The 24748-nt window shown below is 38.7% G+C and overlaps 2 protein-coding genes and 1 long non-coding RNA gene across 3 annotated transcripts in view; 1 reads left to right on the top strand and 2 right to left on the bottom strand.

Annotated features, from left to right (window-relative positions):
• LOC134204231 (coiled-coil domain-containing protein lobo-like) overlaps positions 1–15396 on the top strand; it is an 80464-nt gene extending 65068 nt beyond the window's left edge. Inside the window, exons 5-6 of the mRNA XM_062679058.1 lie at positions 4399–4611; positions 14622–15396. Of these exons, the coding sequence (XP_062535042.1) occupies positions 4399–4611; positions 14622–15275 (867 nt within the window). The 3' untranslated portion in view covers positions 15276–15396. The remainder of the gene's footprint in view (positions 1–4398; positions 4612–14621) is intronic.
• Positions 5198–6896, bottom strand: LOC134204232 (uncharacterized). The gene is made up of 2 exons (XR_009977811.1): positions 6685–6896; positions 5198–5770 (listed from the first exon to the last, which is right to left on the bottom strand). It is a non-coding gene; the product is annotated as an uncharacterized LOC134204232 (long non-coding RNA).
• A 2520-nt stretch (positions 15397–17916) lies between the features above and the next one.
• Positions 17917–24748, bottom strand: part of LOC134204224 (FERM domain-containing protein 8-like) — a 56399-nt gene continuing 49567 nt past the window's right edge. Inside the window, exon 7 of the mRNA XM_062679053.1 lies at positions 17917–19305. Coding sequence (XP_062535037.1) covers positions 19175–19305 — 131 coding nt within the window. The 3' untranslated portion in view covers positions 17917–19174. The remainder of the gene's footprint in view (positions 19306–24748) is intronic.

The following is a 24748-nucleotide window of genomic DNA, read 5'->3' as shown; positions in this document are numbered from 1 at the left end:
TGACCGTGTGTACGTTCCATTACGGAGACGAAATCATGTTCTAATACATTTTTTCATATGTATGTATGTGTGTGTGTGCAAAAAGCATTCAAATGAAAAAACTGTGAACTGATTAAGGGTATGCGATAACACACGTATATGCAGATAGAGAATTTATAACTGCATATATTCATGTGCACGATCCTGTGTACTTTTCTAAAATGCACAACGATATGTATTTCAGATTGTATTTCGCAAATGTGATCGCAAAGTTTTTACGGCAGCAGTTTGCCAGGTATGAAGAAATCATGTTTTCTTTCTCATACAAAAGTTGTACCAAAAGGCAATCATTTCCTTCTAAATTCAAACTTTTTATAGGAGGCTCGGATGCCCATAGTCTTATAAACTTACTAGTTTTTGTTTGTTTGTCCTTGTATATGAGTTTGTGCATATAAACATTACATGTATATGTAAAAATTGATGCCAAATTTTCATCATCAAACCACTTCAATTAAGTGCAAGAAACAGCAGAATGAGCTGAAAGTAATCATGAGTAAAGAACCTTCAGCAATTTTAATGATCCTTTAATTCTTTCTGGATTTTTATGCAAATGCGAAGATCTAGAAATGCCCACGACTCTGCAATGTTCCTTACATATTGTGCAAATAGTCAAAGAATAGCTTAGCTTGATTTACTGTACACATAGTAGTTGCTCATCATGATTGGCCGAGAAACAGCAAATGTGCACAGCTTACCATTTGAATAATCTTCTTGGGATAAATAATTTTTTATCTTATTGTACTTGCTTCGGAGTTTCCAATTCATGATCAATGACGATGCCAGTCACGTTCTTACAGTCAATTGGTATAAGAGACCAAGGAATGCTCTGCATCTCCGTGAGCGCCACAGGAGAGGAATCGTTGGTTAGTTGAAAAAGTAATGTATGTGAAGCCGCCTTGATAAACGACTAAATATTTATTGTGAACGAAGTTCGCGTTCTCCCGGACTATCTGCCGTCTCATGACCAGCAGCAACATGATCGATTTCGCACTCTTCTTCTTCTTCTTCTTCTTCTTCTTATTGGCATTACATCCCCACACTGGGACAGAGCCGCCTCGCAGCTTAGTGTTCATTAAGCACTTTTACAGTTGTTAACTGCGAGGTTTCTAAGAAGAGTTACCATTTCTGCATTCGTATATCATGAGGCTAACACGATGATACTTGTATGCCCAGAGAAGTCGAGACAATTTCCAATCCGAAGATTGCCTAGACCGGCACCGGGAATCGAACCCAGCCACCCTCAGCATGGTCTTGCTTTGTAGCCGCGCGTCTTACCGCACGGCTAAGGAGGGCCCCGCACTCAGGGATTTCGCACTCATATTGTGCAAATAGTCAAATAATTTCACAAAATGTAAATTAAAATCTCGGGAGCTGCATGTATATTTCGGGGAAGGGTCGTTTGGTCGAAATCCATTCGGTCGAATGCCATTTGGCCGAATGCCAGTAGGCTGAATAAACCATTAGACCGAAACCCATCTGACCGGAAGTTATTTGGTCGAACGGGTCATTTGGCCGAACGGGTCATTTGGTCGAACGGGTCGTTTGGCCGAGACCGTCATTTGGACAATATTGTCATTTGGCCGAACGGTCAATTTCGCCGAAAGGGACGTTTGGCCGAAAGAGTCATTTGACCGAAAGAGTCATTTGGCCAAAAGGCTCGTTTGGTCGAAAGGGTCGTGTGGCCGAAAGAGTCGTTTGGTCGAGACCGTCATTTGGCTGAATGGGTCATTTATCTGAAAGGGTCGTTTGGCCGAAAGCGTCATTAGGCTGAAAGGGTTGTTTGGCCGAAAAGGTCATTTGGCCGAAAGGGTCATTTGATCGAAAGGGTCATTTGGCCGAAAGGGTCGTGTGGCCGAAAGAGTCATTTGTCCGAAAAGGTAATTTGGTCGAAAGGGTGATTAGGCCGAAAGGGTCTTTTGGCCGGAAGGGTCGTTTGGCCAAAAGGGTCATTTGGCCGAATAGGTCATTTGAAAAGAGATAAATTAGGAATGAGAAGAGAGACGTCTCGCTTCTCACTCCTCATTTTACTTTATTCACTGTAAAAAGTGAGTAATGAGACGTCTCACTACCCACTTCGCACTACTCACTTTTCACTGTCAGAAGTGAGAATTGAGGAGTGAGAAGTGAGACGTCTCACTACTCATTTGGCGGTTCTCACTTTTTACAGTGAGAAGGGAAAAATAAATAGTGAGAAGTGAGACGTATATCATTTGTCACCTTTAAAATGACCTATTCGGCCAAATGACCCATTTGGTCAAACAACCTTTTCGGCCAAATGACCCTTTCGGTCAAACGTCCCTTTCGGCCAAACGACCCTTTCGGCCAAACAACTTTCGGCCTAGTGGTATTCGGCCAAATGGCTTTCGGCCGAATGGGTTTCGGCCGAATGGGTTTCGGCCAAACGACCCTTCCCCGTTTGATGGTTTGCCGAATATTGACTGGCGTATGGAGTATCTTTAATCCCCTGATCCTTTTATTATTACTTTTAGGTAAGGTTCAAATTGTTTTTTGAACGTAAAATGTTGCATTTTGTTCTCCTTTATGCCTTCTTACACTTAAGCGGTGCATTCTCATGCGCTTAAACTTGGGGTGGCATACGAAAGAGCTATCGAAAGGAAATGCGAAACGTGGGCCCTGGTTTGAGGTCTAAGCGAAGGTAAAGAAATCGGCCTTTAATAAGAAAGAAGCGTCAAAAAAGACTTCACAAGGGCCTCACGAATCCACGCCACGGCTTTGCCGCTTTGACAAAGATACTGATCTGATTCATATTTGATTACATTTACACTCTATTTACATATTGTATTGTATTACACTATTGTTAAAAATAGGATGGGATAGTTAAAGATACTTTTCGTTTTCTGTTAGATTTTTCTAACAAAACACTGAAGACGTTTTATAAAAGAAAAATAAATACGCATTTGTCGACATTATATAGTAAGCGTTAACAGAAAAAATTGTATAACATATGTAAAGATTTGAAAACAGCTTTATAATTTAGTTCAGCGGCGCAGCCAGAATTTTTGATAATATAAAGTGTGGCTTAAGTTTAAATTTGTTTTGAAATTCTGCGGAATTCCGTTAAATTTCGTAAAAAGCTTGTTTTTTTCTAGCGAAATTTTTGTTATTTTACGAAACGAAACGAAATAAAGAAATCAGATTTCGCCATGCTCAAATTCCGCGAAATTCCGCGGAATTTCGTTTCGAACCCTCAGAAACGAAATTTTTCGAAAACCCGCATATGCTTAGAACTGATTTTAATAATTGAATCTATCTTCCTAAAGCTCTAGTTTGACCTATTTTGAGTGTTTTTATCATAAAATTTTATGGTACACGAAAAGCACCATCTCCGCTGGATTATTATTATTATTTATTTTTCCAAATAAATTATTAATTAGATCAATTACTGAGCATGAAGGAATGCCAACAAACTGTCGCTTGAAAGTGCATCCAAATGTAAACTAAAAGTGGATTACTTGAGTAATATATAATACACTGAACACTTACACACTTAGTTTTTATTTCTTCAGCTCGGCAAAAATCCGCACAGCCGTGCGCCAGCAAAATAAATAACTGATATTCCGGCTAAAATGACGTTTGTTAACTGATTTTCGGCAAATTATTTGCTGATTATCAGCAATTTTGACAAAAATCTCGGTAAAAAACATGTTGAGATCCCGGTAAAAAAAATAAGTGTGTACATTCAATTAGTATAGATTTGAAACCATGTCATGTGTATCCAATAAAACTGTTTTGAGATATACTGCCGTTAATCGCATATTTGTCCCATACGAATAGGAAACCCAGCAAAGATGAGACAGATATGCGATTCACGGCAGTATACACAATATATATACATAGTGTTATTTTAAAGTTAATCATATATGACATGATATAACTTTGAAACTCAAATCAATGCATTGCAGGATGATACGGGCCCTTGCGCGGAAACAAAAAAAAGTTTACCTAACAATTCTTTCAATAGGTTAAGGATTAGAAAAGCTAGTGACATCGTAAATCTAAAAACAATACATTTAAAAAAATAATCTCAGGATATCCTTTTCGACGTTGAAGAAACTGTAAATTAATTTTAATTACGCACTACGAAGCTCTCATCCACGACTCATTCAAACTGCCTCATACTCCGTTCCAAATGGAAATGGCAAAGTTTTTCCCGTCCGAAGTTCAAGGCACGCGAAATTAATAAACTTTCAAAGCTAACGTTGCTTTTTTATAGCAAAAGCCCAGCAGAAGCTTTCCCTCTTTATTGTGGCGCCTTCTTGCACTCTAGTACCACCTTTTTCGCTAAAGCTCACATGAGTGCGTCCTGACTGTTTTACTCCCTTTTCTTTTCTTTTTCAGCAAATAACGGAAAAGTATCACCGTAACCCGGAGAAGGAAGCCGTCCGGGATATTGCCACCAGAATGTGCCACGTTGATGCGAATCGAATTGTGTTACAATTCCATTATGGTGATGATTGCATTACAGCTTCTACGCGCGAATTCATCAAACCAGCCAAATCGGAAATGGGCGAGGAGGTTGCTTACAATCCACAGTGTACCACTGGCTATATTGTGAGTATGATTATGATTTCGCTACAGTTGTTTTTCAAATGGTCGACGTTCCGCCAATCCACATAAAACACCAATGAGAAATCGTTCAATTTTACGCACACAACAACGTATAGCAATTCTAACTGTTAACATATTAACCTCAAATATTAAACATTTCTTGAGCCAGTAATCAAAGATATTAAATAAGCTAAGAAAATAATAATAAGATAAATAAGCGCGAAAACCGATATGAATATTGAATATTGCTTTGTGTAATTTTTACGAGCAAAATTAAGCATATGCGGTATTTCGAAAAATTTCATTTCAAGTGGTTCGAAACGAAATTCCGCGGAATTTGATTTCGGTATCTGAAATATTCTATCGTCAAACGCAACCGACATGAAAAAAAGGCAACCGACTGTTGTTCAATTCTGATTAGAGGTGTGCGCCAGTCCGAAAATCGACGGCGGCGGCGTTTGTCAGAATTTTGGTCGGCGGCGGCGGCGTTTTCGGCGTCACGCCTTTTGTGTTTAAGTTTGTAATTGTATTATGTAAATGGAAAACGGGCAGACAATTCTTTCTGTAGCTAAAGAGTGAACAAGTGATCTTGTGTAGGATGTAAAGTGGACTGAAGTCCGTTTATTATTGCTTCTGTTTAGAAGCTATCGGATACAAATGAGTACGGTTAGAAGGCATTGAATTTACTCTGTCGTATAACAGAAAACACGAAGTGTGTTTAACATACTGGTATATAACAATCCTCATCCCTTTAGGAGCTGTTGATATAGATATCAGAACTGACATTTGTCAATTAGGTGCTTATACTATAACATGGAATCTTTACTGTCCAATGTTGTTTCAAATTCATTTGAATCTTTAACTGATCTTTAAAACTAAAACTCGCATCGACCATCGTCGTACAATGTTGTGAGCAATTTTGATCTTCATTATTCTTTGATGTGAAGTTACACGACTCTCTTTTCCGAATCCTCTTGGGAGAACCATCGACTTCAGCTACAGATGCGAATGATGTATAACCGGAGCTTATCACGCCTCTACTCCACATTGCGTAAATAGGTAGTTGCAAACCGTTCGGAATTCGTTCGGATTCATCGTTCCTTCTGTCTCTCATCTGTACTAGTTTCCTGAGTGCCGTTGCACTGAAAATTCCAAGGTTTTTCTGTGAAGTACCAAATGATAATCTTTTAATAAACAATAGATACCATTCGAGAAATATGACACTTGTCAACCAAATATAATATTGTAGATTTCTACCCTTGTGCACTACGTTCTCAGTCAAAAGCTCATTAAAAGCGTCATAATCGCACTCAGGAATGTGCCTGTTCAGTATTAAGTTTGATATTTTCCAATTATTGTTTTGATTCATGTTATTATGATAAACTGAGATTTCACTAAATAACTCGACGGAGATCGTTACAGTCCTTTTACGAAAAATTCTGGTTAAATCCAAAAACCATTGTCTGCTCCTCAAATCACCATTAAGCGAACTATTTATTATAATCATACACTGTCGCAAAAGCAAAATAATAAAAACAAAACCAAAATTCAAAACTTTTACTTTTCAACAACATTACACACACCACACACACAGTACATCTTACACAACGTGTATTAGGTTCAAATTATTTGCAATACTACTTTAAAAACTTTAGATTTTCTTTGAATAACACTATTATACAATCCAGCTGTCGCCGATAAATAATATAAGTAGGTACTTTAATTCCGGCAATTCTAATATGACCTTTGACTATCCACTCTCTGATAAAAAAAAACAATCTCCACTCTATTATCAGACAACGTACAAAGAGAAGAATCATTTAATTTACTGATAACAAAAGAACAATACTTTGAAAACAGATTACTTATTCCACAATATAAAAATATCAATGAAAATAAAACAGGCTCACTATAAATATATTCAATACAAAATGGAAAGGTTTTTGTATTATGCTTTCTCGCAATGTAGCGGAATAATAAAACAGCGGCTTTTTCTCTATAATTTCACAAAAATTCACTATTTTTTGTGTATCGGCTACTTACGGTACTCATTTGCATTAAGTTATACCTACTAACCATACAATAACAGAAATTTTAGGATCTGTTAGTGGAAGGCAATATACCTATATGCAAAAAAATCCACTGTGTGCCAAACTAATTTCACCTCGTCGCCACTTTTGTGTTTAAGTTTGTAATTGTATTATGTAAATGGAAAACGGGCAGACAATTCTTTCTGTAGCTAAAGAGTGAACAAGTGATCTTGTGTAGGATGTAAAGTGGACTGAAGTCCGTTTATTATTGCTTCTGTTTAGAAGCTATCGGATACAAATGAGTACGATTAGAAGGCATTGAATTTACTCTATCGTATAACAGAAAACACGAAATGTGTTTAACTAACTGGTATACTGCCGTTGGACGCATAAATGTCACATGTTACATTCTAACATTTTTGAGGTTTTGATGTCTAACGTCATAATTTGATACGTATTTTTGAAATAGTTTGTCAAAACATAGGTTTTATTCTAGAAAACTCGAAAAAAATCTGAAGTCAATTTGTCACATTCGAACAAATGGACGCATACTTGTCACACCGGGATAAATGGACGCATATTTGTCATACTAAAAAAAAGAGATATAACAAACACATAAAAAGACACATAGCACTGCGTGATGTGTCCTGAGGTCCGTTCATAAAATATACCATGCTTTTAAGGTCATCTACAATCCACGTAAATAGTTAAGAAGGGTGGCTTGTAAGTATGCAAGGTCTTTCCCTACTTTCAGAATTTATATGGACGGTTGCCCATGAAAGAAAAGGAGAGGTATTATATTGTCCAGAACCTCTCCAAATATAACGTGAAGAAGAGAATGAAACTGTGACATAATTAAAATATTCAAGGATCATAAAAATGGGATAAAGAGGACGATCAATGAAAAACGATTTTTCCTCTTCGGTAACAACAGGTTTAACCACTTTCATTAAAGAAGTTTTCTTTTCTTCATCAATTCCTTGAGGAGCATTTTGCCAACGTACATTTCTTTCAAATCAAAATAGGATGAATCCTTTACAACCAACATTAATTCCTTCTTGGAAAACAACTAGCAGTATTTAAGGTATTTACTGTTGATATTGTTTGCGTATCTAAGTTCATTACGACTTTTTTTCAAACACCACTTTTCGCATGGAATCACGTACGGGCGTGGCTCGTAGTGGTTTATCGCATACTCCAAAACGGTGAGCATTGAAGAAGTCAGTTGCTTGCATATCAAGTACGTCAACATTGTTCTTTGCATTGCCAACCACAGACTTGAAATTTTCATAACTGACGACTCGTTCTTGGCGCATTTTGGAATCAAACGCCGCATGGAAAAAGTCAGCGGCCTTTAACGTATGTCTCGATTCAACGTTCTCTAACAATATGCGCTCGACCTGAATTTTATTACTGTTTATGAGTAGGGTAATGTGATGGAATAAATTCCAGTTCTTATTTTGCGAACAACAATTATCCAACCAAAAGATAATTGTCTTCAGGACAGCGTACTTTATATTAACTTTGAAGAAACAGCTAAGGATTTCGTTGGCTGTGCGACTGACTCGGACCAAATGCACGCAGACAATGGGAATGCTCGTATGTAGGGACAAACAGGCTAAAAGCTTTCATTAAAGACCAGCAGCCTTTAAGAGAAAATAATGCAAACAGAAAACGATCACCTGTTTCTTTTTTTGAATCGAACCCGAGGAAGTCCTCTTCCGATTCCGCGCCACTGGATTGTTTGTATTGGATATTCCATTCCCGGTTCCACTTCTACCGACAGCAAAAAATCACACCAAAGAAATACAATCGTCGCTCGCGAAATGTAAAAACAAATTAACAACAACTATCTCTTAGTTCACGGTGTGACAATTATGCGTACATTTTTCGCCTGACCAGTGAATTTCGCGGCATAAGTGTCACATTCGGGGTTTGATAGAAAAACGTGGAAAAAATAGTTGTTTTTGGCAATGTTTCAGTCCAGCCCAACGAATATGAATATTATTTTATAGTTTATTGCATTGAAGTCAATAAAAAAGCGAAATTTTGCGATAATAGGATGAATGCATTTTGAAATTTAAAATGCGTTTTTCTCATTTTTATCGTTTGTAACATGTGACATTTATGCGTCCGACGGCAGTATATAACAACGCCAAAAATGATTTTAACCGGCGGCGGCGGCGTGAATCGGCGTGGTGATTTTTTATGCATATTTAACTCATTTTACAGTATTCGGTAAATTTTACCGAAATCTCAACAGCAGATCTGTTCGGTAATTATTTTACAGATTTTTTGTAATTTTTTCCATTGTTCAACTGTCAAAATCGCCGAAAATCAGTAAAATTATTTACCGAACTGAGATTTCGGTAAAATTTTACCGAATTCAGCGATTTATACTAAGTGTGTAACGTTCTCGAAGATTTTTTTTTCATTTTTTCGGGACATTTTCAAAACCTCAACGGGAGCATCTTTTCCAGAATTTTTTTTCCAAAATATTCATTATTGTAAATTATTTTCGAATTTTTCACAGGAACAACGTTGCAGCTCTTTGTCATTACCAAGGAAAATTGTTTGGAATTTCAGGGAAAAATAATTTAAAATTTGCATGAGAAACTTTTCAGAATTTTCATGAGAAATTGTTCTAAATTTTGTACTCCAGAATACTCAACAAAATAGTTCGTCAAATTTACACTGAACATTTATCGGGACATCCACGGGAGACTCTAAGGAGTTTTTACAAGAAACTCGCTGGAGTTTTCACCAGAAATTTTCCGCTGGAAATTTTTCAAAATGAGAAAAAAATTTCGATTTCTACGAAAATTTATTCTAATTGGCACGAAACTTTTTTAAATTGCCATGGAAAGTTCTTCGGAATTTTCCAGAATTTCCACAAGGTGACTACTACCTGTAAAACCTGGAAAAAATGCTGGAATTTTCTAAGAATTTCTGACACAATCAGGGAACTTTCAAACATGAAAAAAAATAACAAATTTAAGAATTGAACACGTATGGATCGCTGTTCAGATCTATGGACAAAAAAAGTTTATCCAGCTCCAAAGGAATTTCTGAATAATTCCCGAAGCAATGCCTAAAGAGAGCTAAGCATTTATTCGGGAAATCAATTAGGTTTTGCTTGTAAAATCTTCTGATAATTCGCTCGGAAATTCTTCATGAATGCTGTTTGCATATGAGTGGACCAATATACGACTGTACAAGCGGTGCTACAATTTGGTTCAACAACGCAGACTAATCGTAGACCACGTGCCACCACCAACACGACGTAAACAGGCAGTATGAACCTACGATAGTATGTATAGCCATTCGGATGACCGGTGGAGAGCAATATACGATGGGGCGACACGATGGAGCGATGGAGTCTACGAACTGGAGCAGTGATGCTAATAGAGAGCGGGAGAACCAACGATTCGGCAGCAGTTCAACGGCACGAAAACAGCGTCGTCTACCTATGGATTGCTAGATAGACCGATAGAACATCACCGAAGATCAGTTGCCACTATCTACCTCGCCGGGATCGGTCTAATTTGCCTCGCCTGAATGTTTGATTTCACGAGAACGTATCGATATGTGTTTTTTGCATGAAGTGTTAGAATTTAAGAAGAAAAGTAAATTAAGTTCAAAGAATAAATCATAAGTTTTAATTAGTTTAATAAACGCTGTGTGTTAGACTTGAATGTGATAAGTAATGTGTTGAATGTGTTCCAAAATATTATGTTGAAAACTGGAAGCAAATACCCACATGTGTTCACCTTTATGCTGCTGATTGATTGATGGCCCCGGTTTTGGAATAAGTACCTTTCTTACCCTGATCGTACAAATGCATTAAAAAATGTATAATAATTGAAGATTTCAAGGAAGTTCCTGGAAGAACTTTCGAAGAAATTTCTGGATTAATTTTCAAAAGAATTTTCGGATGGTTTTACAAAGGAATTACGTGTCCTAGGAATTGTAAGCGTAATTTTCAAAATTATTTCTGGGGGAATCTCCAAGATGAGTCCCCGAATGAATTCTAAAGGTATTTCAGGAGGAATTTCAGAAAGGATTCTTTAAAGAATTCTCGCGGTAGAACATACAAATATTTACAAGAAAAAAAAAACTAAAGGAAATTGTGAAGGATTTCTGCTAAAGGAATTTTCGATAGAATATCGAAAGGATTTTCCAAGGAATTTCCATAAGAATTTACAAAAGAATTTCTAAAGGTATTCCGAACTAATTCTAATGAATCCGAACTAATTCCAGCGAATGATGAACAACTTAGACCAACACAAATATTAAATTAATTTTATGTCCGACAGAGAATATTTAGAGAAATCAAAGAATGTGAATATTTGTAATATATTTATGCAGAAATACAAACTTTATATTATTTAAAAAATACTGGAACTTATTTCCGTAGAAATTTTAATGTTTCCTTCTGGGAAAGTTTTTGCTTATGAACTCTAAGCTGTTGAATCCATAACACCAAAATTTTTAAAGTGCGGCTAGAATTATAAGCTTTTGTTTAAGTTATGTATGAAGCTCAAATTGGTTGTACTGGGGAAATGATCAGGTGTACTTTTGAAACCAGAGATGTGTTGTCTGAACAAGAATGTTGTATAAAGGTTCGGAATTGCAGACTTCCCGGAAATTTGAAGTAGAATCGGTGAAGCACGTCATATCATGCTCACGTTCCTAAAATTATTGAAATGCCATGCTACTTGTTAGCGGCATAGATACGGCCTCGGATAAACCCGTAGAGAGAATGCAATGGACGTTGAACTTACTCATTCAAGAATTATGCGTGGATCAGCTACGGGGGTTTCTGTATAGTCGTAAGGAGGCCATTTCGGCTCATGCACGGCGATTGCTGCCTGGGCGCTTCCCAATCCTTACATGATCTGAGATGTCTTATCAGGTGTCTGGTTGCAGATTTTGGTTTATCTTACTCCAAGGTACGATACACTGAAAAAAAAACTTGCTTTTTGAGAGTTACAACTCCACTTGTTTTATGAAAAATAAAACATTCTTCCAAACAAGTTCTAAAATAAATCTCTATTTCTAAGCTAATCAAAGTTACACAATTCATAGGCTATAAGGCACTAGGATTGGTTTCTTTCTCAGCCCCATGTACATTTATTTATTACCAGACTAAGGCCGGAGTGGCCTGTGCAATACATAAAAGTCTTCTCCATTCAGCTCGGTCCATGGCTGCACTTCGCCAACCACGCAGTCTGCGGAGGGTCCGCAAATCGTCCTCCACCTGATCGATCCACCTTGCCCGCTGTGCACCTCGCCTTCTTGTTCCCGTCAGATCGTTGTCGAAAACCATTTTCACCGGATTACTTTCCGACATTCTGGCTACGTGCCCGGCCCATCGCAGTCTTCCGATTTTCGCGGTGTGAACGATGGATGGTTCTCCCAACAGCTGATGCAACTCGTGGTTCATTCGCCTCCTCCACGTACCGTCCGCTATCTGCACCCCACCATAGATGGTACGCAGCACTTTCCTTTCTAAAACTCCCAGTGCGCGTTTGTCCTCCACGAGCATCGTCCAGGTCTCGTGTCCGTAGAGGACTACCGGTCTAATAAGCGTTTTGTAGATAGTCAGTTTGGTACGGCGGCGAACTCTATTCGTTCGAAGCGTTTTGCGGAGTCCAAAGTACGTTCGATTTCCTGCCATGATCTTCTTCTTATTGGCATTACATCCCCACTCTGGGACAGAGCCGCCTCGCAGCTTAGTGTTCATTAAGCACTTCCACAGTTGTTAACTGCGAGGTTTCTAAGCCTGGTTATCATTTTTGCATTCGTATATTAGAGGCTAACACAATGATACTTTTATGCCCAGGGAAGTCGAGATAATTTCCAATCCGAAAATTGCCTAGACCGGCACCGGGAATCGAACCCAGCCACCCTCAGCATGGTCTTGCTTTGTAGCCGCGTGTCCTACCTCACCTGCGTCTCCGAATTTCTCTGCTAGTATCGTTATCGGCGGTCACCAGTGATCCCAAGTACACGAATTCTTCAACCACCTCGATTTCGTCACCACCAATAGAAACTCGTGGTGGGTGGCTTACATTGACCTCTCTTGAGCCTCTTCCTATTATGTACTTCGTCTTTGACGTGTTGATGACTAGTCCAATCCGTTTAGCTTCGCTTTTCAGTCTGATGTAGGCTTCCTCCATCTTCTAAAAGTTACGTACCATGATATCAATGTCGTCGGTAAAACCAAATAACTGGAAGGACTTCGTGAAATATGTACCACTCGTGCAAATCCCTGCCCTTCGTATTACTCCCTCCAAAGCAATGTTGAACAGCAGACACGAAAGACCATCACCTTTCCGCAACCCTCTGCGCGTTTCGAAGGGACTCGAGAATGCCCCTGAAACTCGAACTACGCACATCACCCGATACATCGTCGCCTTGATCAACCGTATCAGTTTATCCTGAAATCCGTTTTCGTGCATTAGCTGCCATAGCTGGTCCCGATCGATTGTATCATATCGTCGGGGTTCAGCCAAAGCATACCAAGCGCCAAAGAAAAATTACCGATTTTTCTGCTCAAAGTTTCGTTTATCAGATTTAATTGATCGCAAATCGTATTGGATATCCCTCAGCCCCATAACTGAGGATATCTTGCTGCAAATGTATGCTTGAATTGTTATGAAACAATTTTCGTTGTCCTTGAACGAACAAAATATCACAAGTCAGGCGAAAAGCCGCTTGGTGCGGTTTGGCTGAATCCCGACCATATGCGGCTTTGAAGCCGATTTTTACTATTTGAACAAAGTACAATATCCGGGCCCTCCTTAGCCGTGCGGTAAGACGCGCGGCTACAAAGCAAGACCATGCTGAGGATGGCTGGGTTCGATTCCCGGTGCCGGTCTAGGCAATTTTCGGATTGGAAATTGTCTCGACTTCCCTGGGCAAAAAAGTATCATCGTGTTAGCCTCATGATATACGAATGCAAAATTGGTAACATGGCTTAGAAACCTCGCAGTTAATATTTGTGGAAGTGCTGAATGAACACTTAAGCTGCGAGGCGGCTCTGTCCCAGTGTGGGGATGTAATGCTAATAAGAAAAAGAAAAAGAAGAAGAAGACAATATCCGGAAAATGTTAATCAGAGTTTTTAAAACGCCTTTGTTTTAAGACAAGCCAATTTGATTTGCATTAATGTTACATGTAACTTCAGCCTGGATATATATTCTTATATTTGGTGTCAAAAACGTTGAAATTGTTGAAATATCCACCAAAATATTGTTGAATTTTATAGATTAGCAAAAAATCATGGTTTTAGGAGTTTACTAAATATTTAATATCTCAGCCCCGTTATGATATTTTTGCGATCTGTTATCACGAAAACTTTCCTTATAAAAAATACCTTTTTCATAATGGTTGACAATGCGCGAGAAAAAAATATTTTACAGACACGAGGTTAATTTCTGCGAAAAAAAAAATACATTTTTATGATATTGAATTGGTTCTAGAGGCCATATAATTGCATAATACTAACTGAATTACCATGTAGGATACTCATTATAAACCACAAAAAAATCAAAAAATATTTATTAAAAAAGATTAAAAAAATGATTAAAATGTGGCGAATATAGCCAATATATGACAATAAGTGCAAAAAACAGTTTTTTTTTCTAAAATCGGAGCTCCTAAACTATTTTTTAGAATTTTGGGTTGTTCTACAGAAATGCTCCAGATGCGATATTCTTTCATATAAGGCTTGAGCACCATGACTTTTAAAACATAGTGTTTTTTTGGGACACCCTAATAAGCAACAATCATGATTGTAGCTTCTAATTCAGTTGAGTTATAAAGAAAAGAACAAAACGATAAAAAGAAATTGATTAATAGGTACAGTTACGCTACGGTACGCCCTTATAACCCTAGGCGCGATACTTGGTTTTCCACCTTTTCCATCTTATATTTCAATATAAAAGGATATCCAATACCCACAAATCTTTTATTTCAGTCCAACCCATGGGATCCTCAACCGACTCACTTGGAACTGTTTCTTCTACTGAAAGAACAGATGAAAGCTGAGGAAGCATCAACTCGATCCTTCTATCGACGGGTAGTGGAAATCGAAACTCTGCTGAGAGAGCGCAAGAGACAAATCGACTCGCCGAAGCTGTCGTTCAGTTTGTTCGACCCGTTGCGAAATGCAGAAGCCCGCCGCATACGGTTGGAGAAATATGAGAAAGCTCGCGCCCGGGAAGAACTCATCAAGCAACAGCAGGCGGACTTTTTGGCTCCGTACCTGTTGAGGTTGTCCGAAAGTAACACCAACCACCATAAGCTGATGGCTGCCTACCAGAGCTGTAAGGACGACTTGCGGAAATTCTACAGTGGACTGGAGGACGAGATGAAAGTTCGTTTGGACGAGCTGCTATCCGAGGAACACTCGTTGCGCAGATTTTTGAGCAAGTATCAGGAGCATTTCGAGGACGAAGAATACGACAAATTTATCACGGAGGGAGAGAACATCGAACTGAACAAAAACGTGGTACAGATGCGGATCGACAATCTTCGTGATGAGTACCGGATGAAGGCAGAACATCTGGAGAAGGCGCTGTACGAGGATGAAAGATTGAGTGATTCATCGCCGTTGGGGAAAACGCAATAAGTTTTTTGGGTGATTTTTGAGTAAAATTTGTAGTTTTCTAAACATTTGAGTGCATTTTGATTTTTTCAATATATCAGCTTGAATACAGTTATATTTATTTAATCTGAAAGAAATACAAAATTCTATTCCAGAAAGTTTCCCAGGTATGTGTTTTTGTATGCTGGCTCAATAGAGTTCAAATATTATCCACTATCTTAATATGAGTACAAAGGCTTCTATTCTGCTCTGGTTCCGATTGTTCTTCTATTTCATATCTCGTTGTATGCTTGAGTCAATGGTTCTTTCATTAGCGATTCATAGAGGATCGACTGTATAGACCCTTATTGTAGCTCGGATCATGTGATCTATCCAATGAACCAACTTATGAATGATGTATGATATGATATCCCAGTAAGCCCATTGATATGACTTCAATCATATTCATACAAGCTAGGTACTACAAACCTTTTAGGTTCTCCAAAACGTCATGGAAACCATAACGATTGAACTACTTGATCATACAAGTCCGTGAACGCAGAACAAATCGTAGATTAACCTTATTGTCATTGTGCATCTTGACTCAAGTTCATTTTGAAGCACCTTGGACATTGGAGATCATGTTCATGGAAATTAGGATCATATGCTTATTACACCGTATTGGGCAAGTACCGATTATGAGGATATTGCGAAAGTCCTGATTGATCTTGTAGATAAACTATGAACTAAACTCAAGAATATTTTGGATTACCTTGAAGATCCCGTACTCAAGAACATTGGGTTTGTATGATACGTATATACCTGTTGAACAGGATTATGGGTATACCTACGATGAAGACATTGCAAAAGCCTTGATTGATCTTATAGATACCGTTGGTTGAACTCCAGAACATTTTAGAGTAACCTTGAGTATCCCGTCTTCAAGAAAATAGGCTTTGCATGATGCGTATATGCTTATTGAACGAGATTGGTACGTCGGTATACAACGACGATGAGGAAAGGCCTTTTGCAATATCCTCCCCGTCGATATACACCCCATCTAGTTCAATGAGCATATACGCATCATGCAAGTCCCATTTTTCTTCCATATCAAGAAAATTGGATTTGCATGAGGCGTATATGTTTATTGAACCAGATTGGTTTTATACCGACGATGAGGACATTGCAAAATCCTTGATTGATCTGATAGATACCGCCCGAGTAGCACAAGTCAAACAAAAATGGTTGCAGCAACTTGATTGTGACCAAATCTGGTCAAATATGCAATTGTAGTAACCTACGTGGAACATGTGTGCTGCTAGGGCGTGGGCTGAACTCCAGAACGTTTTGGAGTACCTTGATTGTTTATTTTATTTCGTCAACCAACGTAGACTAGTACATATACATATACATGTTTGTTTTTGTAATGCTATAGTATAATTAAATAATAGGTTTTTTTAGAAAAGTGATATATAATTTTGAATTTATATTGCTGAATTTGTAATGTTTGTTCTTTGGAAATACTGTCTAATGTTATGCCGAGACATTGTTAAGTCAATAGTTTCGCAGTGTTGATTGTAAACGGCCATCATTCGGTTGAGAGGCCCAAATTTGGCGTAATTTGTTCGGCAGTTGCCGAGCATCTCGTAATCCTCGTAAAACACAGGCACAACATTCAGGATGGCTCAACTTATCTGAGTATTCAGAAATATCAAACAGTGTGATTTCGGATTCAAACATTTCAGATTCATTTGCATGCTCTCAGAAGCAAAATCTTCCCAAGGTTTCGGATATCTAGGTCTTCAGGGTATAGTCAAACTTGACCCCCGATATTCTTCCTGCAATGTCAACATCCTGGTGAACTGTTTTGCTGAAAAAAAATGGGGACCTATCTTTTTTCTGTGATTTTACACAGCCAATTTAAAACTCTGGGCATATATGACCAATCCGTCCTGAAAGTGTTAAACGTGAAAATGTTTAGATAACTGTTAGCATTATTTGGTCTACTCTTCTCCATCGTATTCAAAGGTGATTGTAAGGCCAAACACAAAGCAACCTATAAGCAGGATCAGAAGCAGCATTCCGAAAATCGCCAATATTCATTAGTCTAAGTTTGAAGACTAAGGACAACTCTTTGTATATCATATATCAGATTGATTATTTTTATATTTTATCCCAAGCCTTTTTTTTTCCATTATTTTTTTTTCATTTGTCACCCGTTATCTTCCAGTACTCTACTTCTCTAATGCAGTGAGGCATTTCGAATAGAGTGGAAATTACCACCGATCCAAGCCACATGATCGTCTCACGCACAGGAAAAAAATAATGAAAAGTAAAACTTGTGGTACGGCAACTTACGTAATTCCTCGCTGGGATGATCCTCTACCTCGCAAGTTTGCTTGAAACTTGCATGCTATATAACCTGTGTGAAGTTCGGCGGATCCATATTTATGAATTTTTCTCTCTGTGCGTGAGAACAGTCAGAATAGACAATAATCCAGTAGAACAAGCATAATTAATAAAGTTCACGGATAAAATGCTTTGACACTGTTCTTCTAAAATACTTAAAAAACAATGATTTTTTTCGAAATCGAAATCTAATTCATCACATATCCCTAACATATGTTCTTCATCTGGAATTTTCACAACCAATCACAGGAAAAAACCGCCAACTTACAGATACCTTTTTTTATTCAAAATTAATTATCTTCTCTTGTCGACTCTGCTACCTCCATATGCTTCAGCCCTAATTGCGCTTCGGCTTTTTTCGTCATCTCCCTGACTCTGCTGCCCGATTAGTGATGTTCATATTATCGCATTTCTGATCAAACTTGCTTAGCTTACATTATTGATATCCGTTTGACTCCCTTTTGGCGATTTGCTTCCCAGTTTTATATCCCATTTTCGACTTCTTAGAGTTCTTCTTTTTTTCTATATTTCGGATCAGTGGTCGTTTCTAAACTCATTTTCAGCTTGCATCGTTTTGTTTCTGCTTTTCATATTTTTTTTCACGTGTTTTAGTACAAAATATCTAAATATATATTTATCTTATCCGGTATATATAAGGTAGATTTACATATTCACTTGGTATATTTTCCTTATTAAATTGAACTTATCAAAATTATTTGACCACTTTGCATTCATTTCTACTATTCCTTGTTCATCACTTTTCCTGTCTATTTCTGGCTATCGCTCTATCTCTGCCGCAGACTTTGCAATTAAATTCCATTCTGGTTCGAATCGTTATTGGTTTTTCTGTTCTGTTTTTGTGTACGTGTGTAAGTATATTTGTGTTACTTTGAGTGATTTGGGTTTTGGGATCGTCTTAATATACATCCTTACTGCGTCAGCAATTTTTTTTCCAGGGCATTGTTATACAAGGAAACGCGTGGGATTTGTGTTTTGTTATTTTGGTTGACTTTGCTAAGTAGATTTACATCTGAAAATGACTGAGTGTGAGTGAATGCGATTATGTTGGTGTAATATTGAACTAATTTGTTGTAAGAGTACAAAGTTGGTTTTGTTTGCATATTCTTCCTTTAAAAAGATATCAATCAATTGGATTACCTATTTACAAGTAAATTCGTATTCGATTCACATGCTTCTCACACTGACTGATCCGACTGTAATGGGACGCGGATGCTAGTGCAGTTATGATTTATTCTATTATTCATGTCATACAATATCACGTGAATATCAACAGCTGCGAGTTGAATTCTGAATCCATTTTATGCTTATTATTATTTAGATAAGATTTTGCTAGCCGGGAAATGAAGTATAAATTGGGTATCAACCCTAGGTTTTGCGCTCCTGCTCTGCAGATCACTTAACTTCGTCGTAGTCTTTTTTCCGCGGTTTTCTTCATCTATCTCTTTCAACATGTGAATCGTTGCCCTAGGATAGAAACTTTACAACACGACCTCCACTTAGACGAGAATTAAATGTTAATAACTAATTGATAGCGATCCCATCTGGCCAATGCAGCGGCCTTCATCGTCGAATGTGGCCAAGGTCAGGCGAGACAACTTGTTGCTCAGTACACCGTTTCCGTTGTTCTGGATTGGATTTGGTTCTGCTGGAAAAAAATGAAAGATTTACCATTATTGTACGATTAACAAATAAAGCTAAACTTTCTAAGACGATCTTTTTAGAGATTATTGACAAACATAACTAGGCTGACCAGATCATTTTTACAAAATAAATAAACCGCATCTCCTTAGCCTCTTACCCAGCAACTCCTAACCCTACCTTCTCGTGGCGCTGGCCGGGATACGAGTAACTTTAGGGAAGATCAGGTAGCCAACCGGTGGGAACTATGGGCGTATGCTGACAGGGAAGGGGGGGTTTGCTCCTCTCCGGAGGTGCAAATCTTACTGAGCGTCTTTTCTCCATTTTGGGAGCGGCTCACAACAGCGTCTGTTCTCTATGTTAGGGGCGGCTGATCATCGTCCGAGTGCCAGGAAGGGACTCTAAGTGAAACTGTGCACCATGGTCCACCAGAAATAAGGAAGAATGGTCCTCCGGAAATTTAGAGGAATTGATGTCAGGCCCTGCAAGTCAAGCTTTAAAAAAACTCACGCAACGAATAATCAACAAGAGAGTACGGACCGGAACAATCGGCGAAGACCACTGCGACGAAAAGGGACTAGCGATTGGAAACTCGGTTCGTGGAACTGCAAATCTCTCAACTTCATCGGGAGCACACGCATACTCGCCGATGTGCTCAAGGACCGTGGATTCGGCATTGTAGCGCTGTAGGAGGTTTGATGGAAGGGATCAATGGGGCGAACGTTTCGATGTAACCATACCAGCTACCAGAACTGCGGCAACACATACGAGCTGAGAACAGCTTCTATAGTGATGGGCGATATGCAAAGGCGCGTGATCGGGTGGTGGCCGATCAATGAGAGAATGTGCAGGTTGAGTATCAAAGGCCGGTTCTTCAACTTCAGCATAATCAACGTCCATAGCCCACACTCCGGAAGCACTGATGATGATAAGGACGCATTCTACGCGCAGCTGAAACGCTAGTACGGCAGCTGCCCAAGCCACGACGTCAAAATCATCATAGGAGATTTGAACGCTCAGGTTGGCCAAGAGGAGGAGATTAGACCGACCATTGGAAAGTTCAGCGCTCACCGGCTGACGAACGAAAACGGCCTTCGACTAATTGATTTCGCCGCCTCCATTAGTGAATAAGTTCGTGAGAAGTTATCAAGCTGGCTGAAACATGGACAATGCTCGAAGGACTTGCAAGCACTCGGAGTATTCGAGAGACGGGTGTTTATGACCATGTTTGGCGGTGTGCAAGAAGACGGTGTGTGGCGGCGAAGAATGAACCACGAGCTCGCCCAGCTCTATGTCGAAGTATTCCGAAGGTAGCTAAAGCCGGAAGTGTACGATGGGCAGGGCATGTTGCAAGAATGCCGGACAGCAACTCTGCAAAGATGGTGTTCGCTTCCGACCCGGCAGGTACGAGACGGCGTAGACTGCAACGAGGATGGAGAGATGCGGATTTGAATCGTGTATTGTGGCGTCTAATTGTTGATTCAGTGTTATCTGTCGGCTCCGACTCTTCATCGGCAACCAAGACGGACGCCACACAGCACGCGCGACCAGGCCACCGGCCAGCTAGATCGGCGGAATCGAACCCCACATATCATATTTGGAGATCTCAGATACTCAGAATCAGCAACTAACTGATAAATAAATGGAATAGGTATAATCCTTGTAGTCATCCAAAACCATTTTGATTGTTATGCGAGTTAAGTCCTCAAGGAGATAATTTGATTAGTTGAATTCCACTTCGGCTTACTATAATTGAGCAAATATGGTATGGTATGAAAAATGTTGTATCTTATATGCATAATAAAGAATTTATAAAAATATGAAATTTTTCAAGGAAAACTGATTCTTTTTATCAAATTGAAAAAAAACAGGGAAGAGGGGGAATGTATGGCAGTAAAACAACACATGCCATTTACTATATGAACTAATTATCCAATTGCTTCGAAACCATCCAAATAGGCCTAATGCGAACCATAGCAGACAGTCACCTAATTGGCAATCAAAGCAATCGTGCAATATGTATATCGACAGACATGTAGTGAATTATCAATGGCAGAAGGTTTTTCTAAGAGGATCCCGCTTGCCGGCAGTCAGAACAGGTTCCACAACTTCCTTTCGGGATCATTCATTGATTCATTGATATATCTCTGCATGTTTCGCCGCTTGGTCCTCAGAATATTGATCCACGACCAGTGTTGATTTCTTCGCAGATCCTACACTTATCCACGAAGTTATAAAAAAACGATTAAATTCCTTCTCGCACGACAACCAATCTTATCTACCACGTATTATTCAACACAGCTCGGAGCTCCGAAAACCACGTACAAAGCTTCCCAGTCTGGTTCAATACCAACACGTTTTCTTTAACGTAGAGGCGAAAACGTGCTGCCTTTTTTTACTGGACTCCAACATGAACTTCCATTTTTGCTTCACAACAATGATTAGGTCGTGGTCGTGGAGGCTCAGCACATCCTGATTAGTCCCTGCTATAATTGCTGCGGTTGTCCAAGAAGAAGTTCACTTTTTCTAGCTGTGACTTTTTCTAGCGGTAGGATCCCCTTTAGCACTACTGATTGTTTTGACGTAAACTACGTCTAAGGGAAAGCCTTGGATACAGGGTGCCAAATGAAAATTTCCAAATTGGGGACCGTCACAAAATCATGTAAGATTTCAAACGTTAATAGCGACTTTATCTTTCAATGGATTTTCAAAATTTTCTTAACAATAGATTCGGAAACTTTCCACCGATTCGCAAATTGTTTTAAAACTATTAATTATCAACGTCGAACTATTAAAAATTTTAGTTCTTTCACGTCCGGTACAAAATTCAGAACTAACCAATTCCATTCATGCATCCCCAACACAGACATCAGATTGCTGTAACGTACGCACCTTTTGGCCCACTGCTTCATTATAGCTGTGCATAAAAAGAGTCGTGTCCTACGCGCGCGCGTCATTTTCATTCAAGATTTCACGGCAAGCTCCGCTGGAGCGTGTACCGTCTGGTAGCGGTCTAGAAACAACGGCTCGGTGGCGTTGGCGTTCGGTGGTGTGTGTGGCGGTCGTGGCAGAAGCATCAGCATTTGCGGTTGGGATTTCACGGAGCGTGAACCGTCTTGCGTCCGTAGCAACGAATATTCGGACTGCGGTCGTGGTACAATTAAATCATTCGGTCCTTTGTTAGAACAACCATTATACACAGAAAAGAATTTGTTTTACCGAAAATATCCAGCAAAGTGAAAAATCATCCATCGGAAGTGGATGCTGCAGAAAACTCGTCGTCAGTAGAAATATCACGCAAGTCACTCGCATGCTGTTTGTAATGGCAAAGACGCGCCATTTAAAAAATCGGTCCTTTGTTTGAAATTGATTGAATTTGCGAAATGATTTCTGCTGAATGGTTACAGATGATTGCGCGGTAAATTTTTTTTGGCAGCAACCACCGCCGTCGGACAAAACAACCATCAGGGCACCCTATTGAAGCGATTTGGATAGGAAGAGTGGAATCGCCAACTTCCTATTGTTAACATCTCGTGGATAAAGGGCGGGCTCTTCTCCCCATCTATTGGGTCAATCTGGGAAACGAGGGCTAGATTATAATATTGTATGTACGAACTTTCTTCTGGAAGGAGATTCTCTATTCCTCCCGTGGATTCGCATAAGTGTCTGCTTATGGAACTACCCCACCCATTTTTGGCCCTTCATACAGGATTCTGATGAAATATAAACAGTAGTATAATCATGATCAAATCGTTTGTCAGATATGGCCAGTGCTATCGGCAGGTGCCTTGCTACAATAGATTGTAGTATCAGGGCCATATGGCCCGTTTACATATACTAGCTCGATATTAGCATAATGTAAACACTATTAGCAGATGACAATTCCTGTTTACATTATGCTAATTTCGCGCTAGTATTGTCGGACAGTGCATTGTCCGCTAGAACTAGCCTATATGTAAACGGGCCATAAACGACTGCAGCAGCTACCACGGCTAATAAATTTTCTATAGCAGCCTTCGCCGACGGCCATCCTTGACGTCGTTGGGATTGCTAACGAGGCAAACATAGCCTTTTAATTTTATTTCACTTTAAAGAAAGAACTGATTTACGCTTCTTGAAAGCTTGTTGAGAATTCACAACATTGCGAGAAAATTTCAATTTCAATCTTTAACTGAGGGAGTCGCGCTCGGGAAAGCAGCTTTCTCATATCCAATAAAGTACACACTTAAAATATTTTACAGTGTACGGTAATTTTTTACCGAACTTTCAACAGCTGAACGTTCGGTAATATGTTCGGTAAACGAAACATTTACAGTTCGTTCGGTAATTTTTAATTTTGTAATGATCTGTCAAAATTTACCGTACAGTTCGGTAATTCAAAAAAGGAACTACCGAACGCTTCGGTACTTTTTCATTTTGAAAAAAAAATGGAAAAATATTTATAAATGTTTGATGCTTTCAGTAATAGTTATAAAATAAAATACAACTTCGGTATAAAACATGACTTTATTTATTTTGTTTACAATCGATTTCATTTTATAATAAAAAAACCCTCGAAAAAACCGCCATGAAAATCTGATCTGGCACATTTCCGTACATGGAACAACGAGTCAGCAAAAATTACTTTCTAAAATTCGTTTTATGTACAGCAATAAAGCTTAAAATAATATTAACACACATATATTTCCACCGTTTTTAAGAAATGTTGAGAGATTCCAGACGCATACCTTTCCAAGCACAAACGAATATCACCAAAGAAAAATCTGAAAAGAGTGTTGCTACACACTTAAAATATATTTCGCTGTTCGGTAAAGTTTTTGACGAAAAACTTCGGTAAACATCAAAACTTACCGTAAGTTCGGTTAAAATAAATCATTCTACCGTATTTCGGTAAAATTTTACCGATCAAACTGCAATTTAGAAATCTCGCTTAATTTTTCAAAAGGTCCTAAGTAACATTTTTTTCATGAATTAATTTGACTAGCGCAATCAACAGAACAACATGCAAGCTTTTGATTGCAGTACTCAAATTAATTCATGAAAAAAATGTTACTTAGGTCCTTTTGAAAAGTTAAGCGAGAAATTATTTGACAGAATTCGGTATTGAAACCAGCAGTTCGTACGGTAAAACATAGTTGTTGCCGTATACGGTAAAATAAATACCGAACAAACTGCAAAACAAATTCTGCATTACAGTACTTCGGTAAACTAGATTGAGCTGTCAAACAGTGAAAGTCATACTTCTTTACAGAAAAAGTGTGCATAGCTTGCGGTCGGATCAAGACTTTTTTTTTACGAAACGGTTATTTTTTTTCATTTTTCATCATTATAAAAATAAATTCAGACATTGACAGGAGAAATAATAACAGGTATTTTACATTGTTTACAAAAGTATATCGTTTTTCAATGTAGCAACACTCTTTTCAGATTTTTCTTTGGTGATATTCGTT

This window comes from Armigeres subalbatus, unplaced genomic scaffold (assembly GCF_024139115.2).
Source record: "Armigeres subalbatus isolate Guangzhou_Male unplaced genomic scaffold, GZ_Asu_2 Contig465, whole genome shotgun sequence".
Lineage (NCBI taxonomy): Eukaryota > Metazoa > Arthropoda > Insecta > Diptera > Culicidae > Armigeres > Armigeres subalbatus.
Note: the sequence above shows the minus strand (reverse complement) of the source record. Positions and strands in the feature narration are given on the sequence as shown.